This window comes from Gymnogyps californianus, chromosome 3 (assembly GCF_018139145.2).
Source record: "Gymnogyps californianus isolate 813 chromosome 3, ASM1813914v2, whole genome shotgun sequence".
Taxonomy (NCBI): domain Eukaryota; kingdom Metazoa; phylum Chordata; class Aves; order Accipitriformes; family Cathartidae; genus Gymnogyps; species Gymnogyps californianus.
In genome coordinates, this window is record NC_059473.1 from 79,043,485 (window position 1) to 79,058,539 (window position 15,055).

The window sequence follows — 15,055 nt, forward strand, 5'->3', positions numbered from 1 at the left end:
GTACATGAGACCTTGGTTTAAGAGAATAAACTCTACTTAATACATTCTACTTAGAGAATGTTTAAGTTGTCTATATAGCTATAATGTTATCTATGTTATCTAATATTATCTATATAACTAAAGGTTATGTAAAATTATGGCCATTAATATCTGCATAGGACTATGTGCTATTATCTATATAAAATTGATGCTAGTCATTCTATTAGAGAAAGGAAGGTTTTTCTTCTACATGCGGGTGCACCCCACAGCACAAGACTAGAGCCCATCAGAGCCATGTCTACACTCTTCATTTGCTTATGGTCCTCCTGGAGGGCCAGGAGATAGGGGCAGCTCTCAGATCCTCCCTCATTTCTCTCTTTCTGCTGACAGCTGTACTAGATACCATCATCTACATTACCCACATAGCCTTGGTTCTTACTGCTCTGCTGTGCAGGGAAATGACATTTAATCACTAATAGACTGAAATATAAAGATACCAAGAGACTAGCTGCAATCAGGACAAAGTTCTACACCTTCACATGGCTGCAAATATTATTAGTTCATTGCCGAGCTTTCCTAACTAGGATTTTCTGCATTGGGCTAAGCAGATACTGTTTATCACCAAGGCTCCCCCACAAAAACAGAGAAGACCTGGAGGGTAATAAGAGAAGTACAAAGACTTTATAAAAGACACAACTAGTACAACAAACTGTGCTTCTCCAATGCATAATGTTCAGTAACGTGCTAGAAAATGCTTACACGTCAGTCCAGATTTGGATAGGAGCTCTCTGACAGGCTGCTTTGTGCTGCTTTTGGAAGCTACTTGGCTTTGCTCCAGCAAGCATAGCTGAATATTATCAATCTATCATCTCAAACACATGCTAGATGCTATCTTTCATGACCATTCCTGTGACCATGCTATCCTGGCTTCCTCTTCCTACCCTTTTTCCAGCTCACTTATTCTGCATATCTCGGGAAAGAGCGAATACACCCGTAAGAATGACTGGCCAGTCAGAGGAAACACAGTCCCAAATCAAGTCCTTCATAATAAATTCATAATATATTTTGGAAAATCAGGTCTTATACCAGGCAGCAGGATTCATAAAAACCCTGTTCTCATGGCACACATCACTGGAAAGATCCAGATCTCTTCTCCAAGATGTAAAGCCAAGAAGAACCATAACAAAGCCGGAGCTCCCTGGGACACATGTTGATGTGTACGTGTATAAACAGTTACTTCAAAAATTATTCAGGATTCTGTATTCTTTCCAAAAGTATTTAAGTATAATGCTGACCATATGCTCTTGGCTGCTGAAAAAAACTCCTACTTTGTAGCTAGCTCATCAGAATGTATTGAAAGAGATTTTCTGCCTTTGCAGTCCTCGTTTATCACTGACAGTCAGGTTTTGGGATGGGCTGGGATGCCCACAGACTGTATCTGGAATGCCTTTCATTGCTGGATACTACACATCAACATCCTGGAGATGAAGGCAGGCGTGGTGGCTACTTTGCCTGTCCTGCAAGACTGGCGGTGCAGGAGAGGGCTAGACAGGACATCGGCAGAGCAATCTGCCGACACGCAGGGACACAACTGGCCCACTTTGGAAGCACATCACTTCTGGGAGCTGTCAAACTGCCACACGAGCAAACTCGATGACATTTCTTAAACATTATGCTGGTGACAAAGCAACCCCAGCAGGTGCCAAGTTGAGAAGAGCAGTGTTGTAAAGGCTATTGTGGCTCCTCGACTCACCATATAGGGGAAATACTGCTTGCCACTCGTTTAGGGGAGAATTCAGCTCTTCTAATTTTAACCACCCAAAAGCGAGGCACGTTGCCTGAGCTCTGGGTTCGCTCTGCAGCGAAGGGAGGCGTCTCTGCGGGGTGATTCACCCCGCGTGTTTTAGATGCCTAAGCTGGGCACCGCTCAGGACTCACAGTCTTCAAACTGGGAGGGAATATTCGCAGGTGGATGCTTGTAGTCAAACGGGGCACGGAGAACAGGGCAGGCCCCCAAACCTCCGGCCCCTCACGTCCCCCTCCTCCCCCCCCGCACCTGGCACCGCCCCGCCCCCTGGCGGCCGCGCCTCGCCCCGCTGCCCCCCGCCGCCCCGCAGCCCCCCGGGCCCGGCGGGAGGCGCCTGCGCGCTGCGGCCGCTCGGTGCCGGCCCCGGAGCTGGCGCCGCCCGCAGCCTCCCGCCGGCTTCTGCCTATTTTAGTCACAGCGGCGGCTGGGTGGCCGCGGCGGGACGCGGTGCCGGCAGCGCTGAGGTGCGGCAGCCTGAGCCCGTCCCGTCCGGGCGGCCGGGAAACTTTTCCGAGGGCGCGGGCAGGGCCGCGGGGCAGGTAAGGGGCGCTCCTGCCGCCGTCCGCCGGCGGCACCGGGGGATGGGGGGCGGCCCTGCGGCGGGGAGGCCGGCGGGCAGGGGGGGACGGAGGGAGCGAGCGAGCGGCCGGAGGGACGGTTTACCTGGGCGGCGGCGGCGGCGGGTGCCCCCGGCTGGCTGCGGGCGGCAGGCGCCAGCGTCGTCGGGTCCCGCTGCTCCCGGGGCCGGGGGCGACGGCAGGAGAGGTGGGCGCCGGGCTCCGTGCTGGACGTGCCCTGCCGGCGGCGACCGGGGGGAACGCGCCCCCTGCCCTGGTCTCTGCGTTCCCGTTCGGGCACTCGAGGGCTCGCAGTGTCTCGCTGCGGGCGCAGCCGCCGGGCGCGGTCCTGCCCGCCCCGGTCACGGCCCCGACGGGCGCCCTGGGAACGGGGGCTCCGCTGGTGTCCTTCCTGCGGAGAGGCGCAGCCTTGGAAATGGCCCTTTGCGGGGGGGAAGGGACGGGTTGCTTAATATTTGTTAATTTATTACTGTTACTAATTAATTTTGTGTAAACGGTGGGTTTGGTGTTTGCACGTTGTGGGCTAAAACGAAGCTTCGGAGGCGTGGGTGAAAAGCAGGGCTGCGGGGTGACAGCTGTGGTTGCGTCCCTCGGCTGGGCTTGCTGCGCATCTGTGTGCAACGCGACCGAAAGGGAGAGTGAGCCCAAAGGCGGCGAACAAACTTCCATTGCCCTAGTACAGCTACGCTGCTGTTATGTTGAGCATATGTAAGAGTATTTCTCATGGTATGGATATTTTTGTTAACTATGCAGAATGAAAACGTTGTTAAATTTTCTCTAGAATAAAGTGTAGAGTGAGGCTAACGAATTGCTGTAGTTAATGACACATTTAATGGAAATTAACTTGCCCCAAAGAGCATATTGAAATACATCTTTTCTTATACCACTTTCCCATTCACTCCTACTTCATTATAAAAAGGAAATTGGTAACTTAAATTGTAATTAACTTAATTATGCTAGCACTAATAGTTTGTCTTCAGCTCACAAAAGCAAAGAAGTTATTGATTGTCTAAATTCTCTGTGCAGCTTTTGTGCTACAAGACCATAGAAAAGTAGTTAAAGTTCTGCAGGTATGATTTAAAAAAAAAAAATTGATGAGCTTGAGTTTATTTTTTTTCAATTTTTTTTTCTTTAGACTCACAAAATCCATCTGCATAAATGATGGACTGTAAAGTTGCAATGACTGCAAAGTTATACAAACATACTCAAGCAAAGCTTTAAGAAGCTCACTTGAATAATGTTGAACAGTAAAGCTGTGGGATATGCATAATCTTAATAAAGTGGATGATGACGTGAGTGGGACGCTCTGCATTGTCCAATGTCAGCTTGGCTGACCTCTCCTCCTACTAAAACCAACTGCTTTAAACTTCTCTGCTACGTCTGTCTTCTGTGAATGTTGTGTAGGTAGCCATAAAACCCCCATTTGTTTTAAAGGCATCTTCGTGTCTGAAGATTTAGGGACTAAATACTTTTGGGAATGGCTTTCACAAGTTTGGCCTCTTGTATAAAGATGTCCTGAGCATAGAAAAATCCTAGAGTAAGCTCACTTCATTTACATTCTGAGAGTTTGTATTTTCAGACCTAAACCCACAATGTATTACCTTAACTCTCTATCAAGTTCATGCATAAAAAAAAATAATAGGTTTTGTGGTTAACTATACTAATTTCTGATAGATTTAATAATAAAGTGTCACTGACTGGTGGATTTTTGGGTTTTTTTCTTTTTTTTTTTTTTCCATTTTGGACAAAAAATTGGCTTGAGTTTTCAATCAATCATCTGAGTTTTCAAACTCTTAGTTTGGTAAATCTAAATCCATATGATGGGAAAATGATTGGATATTAAAAACTATTCTTTTAATTATTTGTCTTATGCTCCATAAAGCTTTCGTTTCAGTTGACACTATTTCCCCATTTTTTCCAGAATTATTTGACTATGTTGGTTGTATTTTTAACTTCTGATATTAATACATGTCTTCATGTATTGAAGACTTAAGCATAAGACTTCAAAGTCTTGTGCTATATTAAACCCTAGTAGACATAACCATAAATTAAGGTTTTAAAGGCCTGATTCTGTACTTACAAAATTAATTTTTGGTCCTCTGAGGTAGCAGAGGGTAGGAAATGACAATTGCTTGTTCATCTGTTGAACAGCAGGTTTTTTTCTAATTCTTCAATATTATTTGACAACAGTAGATGTTAGGACTAAAGAATAGATCTAAAAATTACAGAGATGTTATTTTGAATATTTGTCTTTCTGGTGTTACCTGTGGACAAACATTTTGGGTTACAGCTTGTAACTCCGCCTGCCTGCCTTTTTTGTTGATTCTCAACAGGCTCCCTAGTTGAAATCCACGGCAGATCTCCTTCAGAGCCAGTGTCACAATCTGTCCTTGTGTCATTTTGCAGATGGCATCAATCTATTCCTGCCAGCCTTAAAATACCGTAATGACAGAGAAGTTCTGCAGCTTTCTGATGTTTTCCAGTACGTTAGGGGTGCTGCAATGTTTGTTTATGAGTAGTAAGTTAAGTTCAAATGTATTCATATAAGGACTTCGAGGTATTAAAGACAAAGCTTATAAAAAATGGAGGTGGCTAGATTTAGGTTCCTGGGTTGTAATTTAGGCAACCAAGTAGGTGGCCCAGACTTTCAAAAGCATTGAACATCCTGTTGTTACAACTCTGGACATTTTATGGCTTTAAATGACTTGGTCAACACTTGTTGGAGAAACATCTTCCCATCATGACAGTTTATGGCTGGTGGTTTGTGGCATCAGTATCTGTGGCTAACAAGGGGAGCGACGTTTTGGCTGGGCTGTGAGCAGAATGAGATTGTCACGTGCTGTATAGTTGATTTGGCTCGTTGGGTTTCCAGTCTTCAAATGCATGATGCTTTACAGCCACGTCTTAAAGAGTAAGGTAGCCTCTGTTCTCCCAGCGATGCAGTACAAAATTTTGCTATTAAAAAATCAAGCATCTGGAAAGCTTTGTCGGTTTGTAACCAGATGCAGCTGAAGTTACTTCTTGCAGCCCATTTTGATCTTGAGATGAGTTGATGGACTTATGGCTGGTTCTGTGTCCGTATGTGAGTTTGCTTGTCTTTACACGTTCTGTTGGCATGTTAAGTGGTGCTTTTATTGACAGATGACTAGGCAGTGAAAGACTGAGTGTAGACAGAAACTCAGCTGATAACTTCTTGCAAAAGATCTAGAGATCCTGCTGTTCCAGTGTAGGGACTTTATATTGTTTGAAAATAACAGGAGCACAATGATGAGGTGTGTGTAAGATGAGCACAAACACAGTTACCCAGAGTTAGCGATTACCTTCTGTTTATGAGCACATTAAAATGCCAGTCCTGCAGCCTCGTACGGGCTCACGCTTTGGCTCCGTGTGCGAGCGGCTTTGTCAGGACAGTGGAGCTGCTCTCGTGGCTCTTGTCGCTAAATTCATGTGAAAGAGCTGAAGGAAAATAGGAGCGTGTTTGGATGATACCTGGACCGTGAATTTGTTTGGGCACCGTTATTGGTAACAATTTAGTGTAGAACTTGTTTATGCCAAAACCAACATTTTAGTTAACCTTTGTGAATAACTAATGTAGGAATGAAAAGAGGAAAGTGAGCTCTTAAGAGAAGAAATGTGAATGATCTATTTTGGTAAAACTTGGATTTTATTTTTTTTTTCTTTGAGTTTGATCCTGCAAGATGCCTCTGCATGTTCTGTAGCATGCCTTAGCTGCGACAGGCTCTCGGCATCGGAGAGGAACTGTCAGAGTGCTGAGGTTTTCTTTCCGATTTCTTTCTTTCCACTACTTTAAAAAGGAGTTTAAGAGACTGATTAATTTCAGAAATTGTCCGGCTTGCTTATGCCTTGTACACAAGTTCATTGGGGGAAAATAATAAAAAGAATGGATGAAGCAACTCAAAATTACTTCACAGCCCAAGAAGCACTCAAGTAACAGAGAGATTCTGAGTGTATTCCAGTCTGCAGGAAGAATTGAGCGTATTAACAGTGACTCAAAATTGTCTGCTGAACAGATGAATTACATGACAATTAGTAAGCACACACGGCAAGGACGTGCACTGTCTCTACAGAATTTACTTGAATGCAAATCCCACTGTGTTGCATGTTATGGAGCCTGTTTGCTCAGTGATACGTGCATGTATTTCATTAATGAGACTCAAGCTGAGCTCCATATAATCTCTATTGCTGTGGCAGTGGGGGACCATACGTGCCTTGCTGGAAGCAGGGTACCCCTGTGTTTCTGACAGCTTGTCTAGGAACAGTCGTGTTCCTCCAGCTGGGAGCTGCTCTGGGTTGCGAAGACCTTCTGGAGTGCTTGTAACACTGACTGCAGTTCCCTAGAGAGACCAGCTTTTAAGATTTTAAAGGTAGTGTCTTGAAATCTTCCAGTTTCTCTTTGTAGTTTGTTTTTAATAGGAATTTTTTACTTTGTATTGGGAAGATATTTGCACACAGATATCTTTTTTTTTCCTTTTAATTGGTGTGAAAGGAAAATATGCTAGATTTATTATTACAACCACAACAAAAAAACCCTATCTATTTTTAGATTAGAAATTAGCTTTTTTTAACTGTCTCGTTTTCTCCAGGAGTTCCACAGACAATCAAAGGTCTTGCAAGGTTGCTTATACTAGGTAGACCCAGTGATTTCCCTGAAAGACTGGTTGGTAGTTTCCCTTTCTGAGTTGGTAGCATCTGATCAAGCAGGAGGAAAAACGGTACTTTTTCTTTACTGTTCTCAAAAGCGGTTTGGGGGTTTTTTGCCTTCTCCGGCTAATGTGTGCGAGATGATATATGGCTTAGGAGACCTCCAAATGATCCTGCAAATCCCGCAAGAAAGCCAGAAGTTGAGACTGTCTTTGGGTTTGATTTTGTATGGTTTGTTGGCTGCTTTTTTAATCAACCAAACAGCACGTGTTCCTCCTTTAAGACTTTCCATTCCTTATTTAGAAGAACAGTTTTGTATGCCACAAAGGAGACTTACACTACGTAAACCTTTTTTTCTTTTTTCTTTCAATTCTCATCTAGGTTGTTAAGTTCTCTTAAATATTTACTTTGCCTAAGATCGTGGACCCATTCAATAAATGGTAGACTGAAATGGGATTTTTACTTGTGTAGGACTAGGAAGAATACATAGGATGTTGTACTGAGTAATGGCAGTAATCGTAGCTAGTGTTCAGACAGTGTTGTTTATGTGCATACAATCCAAATTTTGAAATGTACCATTCTTCAAGTCTAGCACTTAGGTGAAAGAGATACTAAAGCATTACTGAACTATAGATCTAGCTTACCCTTTTAAAGCATTTGTAGATTTTTTTTTTTTTTCCCCCCCATGAATGTTAATGGAAAATATATCCTTGGAAGAGAGAAGATAACCCAAAATCCATGTGTATGTGTATTCAGTTTGCATGGCAAGGTTTTGGTGGTGGTGGGGCTACAGGGGTGGCTTCTGTGAGAAGCTGCTAGAAGCTTCCCCTATGTCTGATGGAGCCAGCTGGCATTGGCTCCAAGACGGACGCGCCGCTGGCCAAGGCCGAGCCCATCAGCAATGGTGGTAGAACCTCTGTGATAACGTATTTACGAAGGGGGGAAAAACCTGCGCAACAGCAATTGCAGCAGGAGAGAGGAGTGAGAATATGTGAGAGAAACAACTCCGCAGACACCAATGTCGGTGAAGAAGGAGGGGGAGGAGGTGCTCCAGGCACCAGAGCAGAGATTCCCCTGCAGCCCGTGGTGAAGACCATGGTGAGGCAGGCTGTCCCCCTGCAGCCCATGGAGGTCCACGGTGGAGCAGATATCCACCTGCAGCCCGTGGAGGACCCCACGCCAGAGCAGGTGGATGCCCCCGAAGGATGCTGTGACCCCATGGGAAGCCCGTGCTGGAGCAGGCTCCTGGCAGGACCCATGGAGAGAGAGGAGCCCATGCTGGAGCAGGTTTGCTGGCAGGACTTGTGACCCTGTGGAAGGGACGCACGCTGGAGCAGTCTGTTCCTGAAGGACTGCAGCCCGCGGGAGGGACCCCACGCTGGAGCAGGGGAAGAGTGTGAGGAGTCGTCCCCCTGAGGAGGAAGGAGCGGCAGAGGCAACGTGCGATGAACTGACTGCAACCCCCATTCCCATCCCCCTGTGCTGCTGGCAGGGGGTAGGTAGAGAAAATCAGGATTAAAGTTGAGCCCGGGAAGAAGGGAAGGGTGGGGGGAAAGTGTTTTTAAGATTTGGTTTTATTTCTCATTATCCTTCTCTGATGTGATTGGTAATAAATTAAACTAATTACCCCAAGTCGAGTCTGTTTTGCCTGTGATGGTAATTGCTGAGTGATCTCTCGCTGTCCTTATCTCGACCCACGAGTCTTTCGTTATATTTTCTCTCCCCTGTCCAGCTGAGGAGGGGAGTGATAGAGCGGCTTTGGTGGCACCTGGCATCCAGCCAAGGTCAACCCACCACAGTATGTCTAATATATTTCAGTTTAATGCACAGTGATTTTTATTTTTTCCCCTCTCTCTCTTATTGCAGGGGTCTCCAAGATGAATACTACAGCGATGAGCCCACTCACTGTTACTCCACTAGGTTTTATTCCAGACTTGAAAAATGCCACACTTGTGCCTTTCAATGAGACTGCATGTGAAAACTGGAAAGAGATTCATCACCTTGTTTTCCACGTGGCAAACATTTGCTTTGCAGTTGGACTGGTTATTCCAACTACTCTGAATCTTCATATGATTTTTCTGCGAGGCCTGCTCACCATAGGTAGGAGAATTATTCTGGAGAGATTTGCAACCTTCATGTGACAGAAATAGCAGTTCATGACCATTATGGAGCTTTCTCCTGGTCCCTTCAGCTTATGTTGAAATTACAGCACATATTCATGGTCGTTGTACTCTGCTGAAGGTGTTTTTGTTGTAAGTGGGGGTCTGTTCTGACCCTGACAGACCTTTTCTAGCAAGGTTGTATGTCTCTAGGCTCTTAAAACTTCCCAGAAATACAACTTACATCTTCAAACCTGTGTAGATGTCAACTAGAAAACAAGTGGACCCCATTTACTTCAGACATGACAGGCTGCTTCAAGTTTGTTAAATTCCAAATCATAGTTAAGTCTATAGATCCTTAAGACCTTAATTTTAGATTTCAAGTAAGTACATTGACTGGTATGTCTGCAATAGGTAAGGTTTTCCTTGAGAAGCTTGATGTCGCCCCACGTGTTCTTTAAATGTGGGTTCAAACACGTGGCATTTGTGGATCACCAGCGTTATTTTCATTGCCATTTAGAAATGCAGGCTTTTGATATGGAGTGCAGTCTGTGTTCTCCTGAATTCAGTCATATTTCCTCCACCACTGTAGGCATCTTGTGATACCACAGTTTGACTTCAGAGGAAAAACTAAATTTGGCATGCTTGAGACTAAGCAAGCGTGATTTCATTTGTAATACTCTTGCAGTCCCACAGCTCTTTCAGAGCCCCAGTCCTTTGTGTGGGACAAGAGCTGTGTGATCAGAGGAGGAGCAAAGGAGTCATTGCAGTGTAGGAAAGATAAATTCGGGTGTATCACAACACAGAGCATGCTTAAGTACTTTTAAATGAGAATGCTTATTCGTAAAACTGACCCATACTATTATATGATATAACTTCTAGGGTTGAACTTACAATGATCTTGCCTTTTCTTTTTTATAGCTATTATAGGAAAACTTATCAAAACAGACTGCACTGAGGACCACGGGTCTGAGCATTGGAAGACTTTTTGTCTGTGTAGTTCTTGTTTTAAAAGCAGTGGGAGCTCTGCACTCGCTGAGCCTGCCACTTTGGTCTGTAGGTCTTGTATTTTGAAGAGATAGGGAATCAGAGTTTTTCAGGCTGAGGCAGCAGCTGGAAGCAAATTTATTCTGTGGGCAGCAGAAGTAATGAAGCCTGGTTCCTACGCATCTGTCCCTTTTGCTTTGATGACCCTGCCCCACCTCTGTGCTGCTCCACAATATCGCTCCTCTTCAATGCTTCTAGGCCTCATATCCTCCCATCCCTTGTAGTCTAATTAACCAGCTGATCAAGAGTCATCACATTGTGATTTTTCTGATCCGTACCTAAGTGCTGCCTGGCCAATCAGCAACTCAGACAGAACAGATAGTACTGAGTTCATTAATTCAGCATCATCTTCAGGGAGAAAGGGGAAAGGGACACTAATTTGGCTCCTTCTCCTTGTTGTCTTTGCATGAAACTTAAGGGAAAATGTGTCTGTGACCTATACAGCCATCTCTATCAGATGGCAGGTTCACAGTTATCTGGGAGAGACTCACTGATGCATAATCTATCATTTGATAAGTATTGTCTTTGTAGGCTAAAAATAGCCCTAATCATACAGCATGAATAATGACAATTGCTTTAAAAGATAAGGCAAAGTAAAGCAACTAAAAAAAGAGTAAACATTTGAGACTTTCTCTTTGTCATAGAAGAGAATTCAGGTTCCTGCTGTGACTTTGTCAAAATGCAGCGATGATGCTTCCTTTAAATTTTCAAACATATCTGTGTCTGACTTTAGGAGATTTTTTTTTTTAGGATCTTGTTTGTCTAATTAATGCAATACTAGTAATAAAATTTTGTGAGCTACTTAATTCTTTTTTTTTTTTTTTTTTTTTTGTACTTAAGATACAATCTTCCGCTATCCCATTTCTGCTTCATTTTAGTAACAGACCATCGTGGGCTGCACCTTTCTGCTTTCCCCAGTCCTGATGTAAATTACTGTCGCACCAGTATTGCAGTCCCATGCAACAGGACTGCAGTCTGCTGTCAGCCTGCTCTCAGTGCCTCTTTGTAGCATTGTAGTGATCAGCTCTGCTACCAGTGCATGCATTGATCCACAGAGCCTAACTGTAGTAAAGCTTGTAGAATATATTGCTTTTCAGTGTAATTACACCCACTGGACACATTCTTGATGACTTTGTACGAATGTGTTTATTGTTCAGTGAAATTTAACTTCCTTTTTTTAATTTTTACAGGATGTGCATTGTTCATCATTTGGGCTACACTCTACCGTTGTGCCTTGGACATAATGATCTGGAATTCTGTGTTTTTGGTTGTCAACCTTTTACATTTCATATACCTAGTGTATAAAAGAAGACCGGTATGTATAGCAGATAAATTCCACAAGCAGTCTAGTAAGATGCAAGAAAAAGGAAGTTTTGCCCATGTTTGCTGGACAAACCAATGAATTACACAGCAGTTCTTGAATTAAACAGGAGTTCTTTTGGCTGAAGTCAGTTAGCTACTTCAGGAAGGATCTAGACCATAAGTATGATCTGATGCAGTACATAATTATTTCCCTGAAATCCATATTCTTGAAAATTGATTTGACTTTAGAAGTTACTATTGGCTGGTTTTGGCTGTTGTGTTTTGGTGGCAAGGAAGGGGTTACATTGTTTCTTTGCAGAGAGACCAGAAATGGTAGTTTAGGGTTTGTGTATGTTTCCCTTTTTTTGTCATTTTCCCCACCCTCCCACCCACAAGGGTACATGCATACAGACCTCCTGAAATAAAATCCTACTGAGGTACTTAAAATTGAGCATTCCAGGACAGTAATTTTTTTTCAATTAGGAGTTTGGGAGGGATCAAACTTTCCTACCTCACTTTTAAGTCTTGATCATCCTCTGTGGTGGGAAAGGAGACTGATAAATGACAAGTGCCCTGATAGACTGTTATTTCAACATAGAAGCAAATGCTGATGTCCATTTATAAATGACGTTCACACTCTTTGCTTTGCTGACAAGTGCTTTAGCCCATATGTTTTGTACTGCCACATTCCTTTTAAATGCAAGTGAAAGGTAAGTTGGATGCTACTGCCCTTTTTGAACATCTGTGGGACTTGGAGATAAGCAGCAAAATTGAGTAAGGTGTGGGAAGAGCAGTATTAAGTAAGATGATCCTTCCTTTTATCCCATTTGCTGCATTCATTGAGTTTTGAGGGTCATGTCTGGGAATTTTGCAACTCCTTTCGTTGCCTTCAGAAGGATGCATTGGGATAACTTTCTTCAAATGCACTCTAAGAATATATTTGAAATGTATACCAAAAATACAGGATTCTTTGCCCTGCCTTCAGCTAAATGTATATCCAATAGAAAATCAATTTATTTTGTTAGTATTATTCATCCAGAAGTATATTCTGTTTCTGCAAAATAATTAGCAACCCAGCCTTCTGTTGGTATATACACATCAAAAGTAGATAATCTTTCATATAATAGTTGCTATTATGTGCCAGTCAAATATTAATGAAGTGCTAAGTGTTCAAAATGTTAATACTACATTCTGTAGTCTCCAAAATCTAAGGCAGATGGATTTATAATGTGAAGATTACAGGTATATATATGGAGTTACATTATCAGCAGAATAACTCTGCCCAAAATCAGACACATTCTGGAAGTGTGTAACAGCTGGTACACAAAAAAAAAAACTACCTGGAAATATGCTTTTCACCAAGTCAACACAGCCTGTGCCAGAAAGCAGCTAGGAAATTAGCAACCTCCTCCTTTCCTGGCAAGGCAGCATAAAGCTTGACTTCTGTCTTGCCTAGAAGATAGCTTAAAACTAGCTAGACTGATCTACTACTAGACACTTATAGATGTGTAGTAAATATTTCTAGTCACTTAAATTACTTTCGGAGAGTAATCTCCCCAGTTAAAGGGTAAGTTCCTCTTTAGTTTGTATTGCTAATGCTATTATTTTAGCCTATTCAATCCATTTATGTCGTCGTCAAGATACAGCAGCATGGTGAAACTGCACCGTATTTCTGCTAGTCAGCCATGGCCATGCTGCCCAATGCACCACACAAAATAACAGTTGTGATAATGTAGAGCCAGTGAAGCCAGACTCCACATGTTTGTGTCTGCAGCTAGATATCCTGTGCAGGTACTCTGGTCTTTAATATGGAATGAGCTTATGTTGCATTCTTTTCCCTCAGTGAAGCCACCAAGTTAGCATGTTCTGCTTCCCCTCAACCCACCCACCAATTGAGCCTTTTAATATCACCTTGAGGCCTCTAGTCCTTTGTCAAAAGGGACAGGAATTGGCTAACAAAATCGGAAATTATTGCAAAAGGCAGGAGTGCACAGCTGATATAAACTCATTTCCCTAGAAAACCAAGCCTTAAAACTTATCTGTATTTTTAAAAGTGAGTTGTGGCATGTGTCCTTAGAACATGGGTAATGGTCCTTGGGTTCATACCCATCCAACCCTTTCCAAAAATCTAAATAAAAGGTTATTGGAGAGTGAAGGAGCATCTTGGGAGGAGGACACACTGTTTTGTGCTTGAGTGAAAAAAATCACCTTACAATGTGAAAATCAATACTGAATGAAGAAAGAAAAACATTTTCTTCCGTGATTACAGTTGTATACTAAAAGCTATGTTAGCATAGGCTGGGGTTTTTTTGTACATTATGGTATAGACTTCATCCTATTTAAGTGCCAGCTCTTTTCACTAAATCCTCTAGTAAATTTGTTAGCAGAATTATTAGTAGGAGTTAGGATAAGTGGTAGAAGTGGATGAAGTACTCTATAGGTGGGTTTAAAAAGAAGGAATTATGTGAGGACATGAAACTTGACTGATAAACTGTCAGTCGCCAAAGTTGGTAGAAGACTACCTCTAAGAGAGGAAGGACTGGAGGACTTGCCTTTAACTTTGCTCTCCATTTCTGTAGCCCTTCCCCACAGCCTATGTAACCACAGCAGAATCGAGGTGCTCGGCACTCCCGTAGACTGTGCACCATACACATGTGGTGCAAAACTACAGCTATCCTTATATAGAATAAACTAGAATTCTAGGCAGAGAATGTTAGAGGAAACGTAGGAAAATAGACTTTGGAAGTTAAGGATTTCAACTTAAGTAGAGCCAGAGCAAGCTGTCAAAGGAAGAAGAATTCAAAGGATTGTAGAAAGGCTGAAATCTTTACCAGTATCGCTAAAAACAACTGCAGAACAAACTCCGATAGGCAACAACAGCATATAAAAAGAGGCTAAAGGTTAAATGGCATCTGTCTACAACAAGTTGATAAACTGAGTACATCTACTTATATGTGTTAACAAAGGAAGGGTTCTGCCTACAGCAGTGTTCCTCCAGTATGGAGCACAGATTCACCCAAAGGTTACCATCTGCAGGGTTACGTGACCTTTACAACTTAAAGCTTAGCCAAGAATTAGATCTGATAACTAGCCACGTAGTGGTGTTTCTTTAAGACTTAAAATAAGTAAGTCTTATACCAAAGTCTTTCTTTAAGACTTAAAATAATTTCAGTAGTTTTCTTTCCATTAAGTTTAAGAAATTACAATATTTTTGAACATTACATGAAAAATATTATACTATTTTAATTGGTGAATACATAATATTTTCAGTAATTACTTTTAAATCGGGATGTTTGGGGTTGTTTTTTTTTTTTTTAAACACCCCCCTACACACCTTAACACTAGTTCCTTTTCAGGTTTAGTTCTCAGCTCACTGTCCAACAATGAGATGATACAGAAAGATCTTTTTTTCAGAAAGACCTGTAAGGAAACTTAGTGTAAGATAAGAATTTTTTTTTCCTTTAGAACTTTTATTCAAGGCACATAATTTGGGCAGAACTTCTAAGATTGGATAATAGTTGAGTTGTGTAACAGCTTTGGGTGGGACAGGGATGAGAAACCTAAACCTGGATGTTTTTTCT

At 42.6% G+C, this 15,055-nt stretch overlaps 1 protein-coding gene across 3 annotated transcripts in view; it reads left to right on the forward strand.

The window, feature by feature from the left end:
* The first annotated feature begins 2,255 nt into the window (after positions 1-2,255).
* The window catches only part of BVES (blood vessel epicardial substance), a 34,310-nt gene continuing 21,510 nt past the window's right edge, over positions 2,256-15,055 (forward strand). For all 3 annotated transcript variants that reach the window (XM_050894494.1, XM_050894495.1, XM_050894496.1), the window contains exons 1-3: positions 2,256-2,325; positions 8,893-9,126; positions 11,363-11,487. In XM_050894494.1, coding sequence (XP_050750451.1) covers positions 8,904-9,126; positions 11,363-11,487 — 348 coding nt within the window. In that variant the 5' untranslated portion in view covers positions 2,256-2,325; positions 8,893-8,903. The remainder of the gene's footprint in view (positions 2,326-8,892; positions 9,127-11,362; positions 11,488-15,055) is intronic.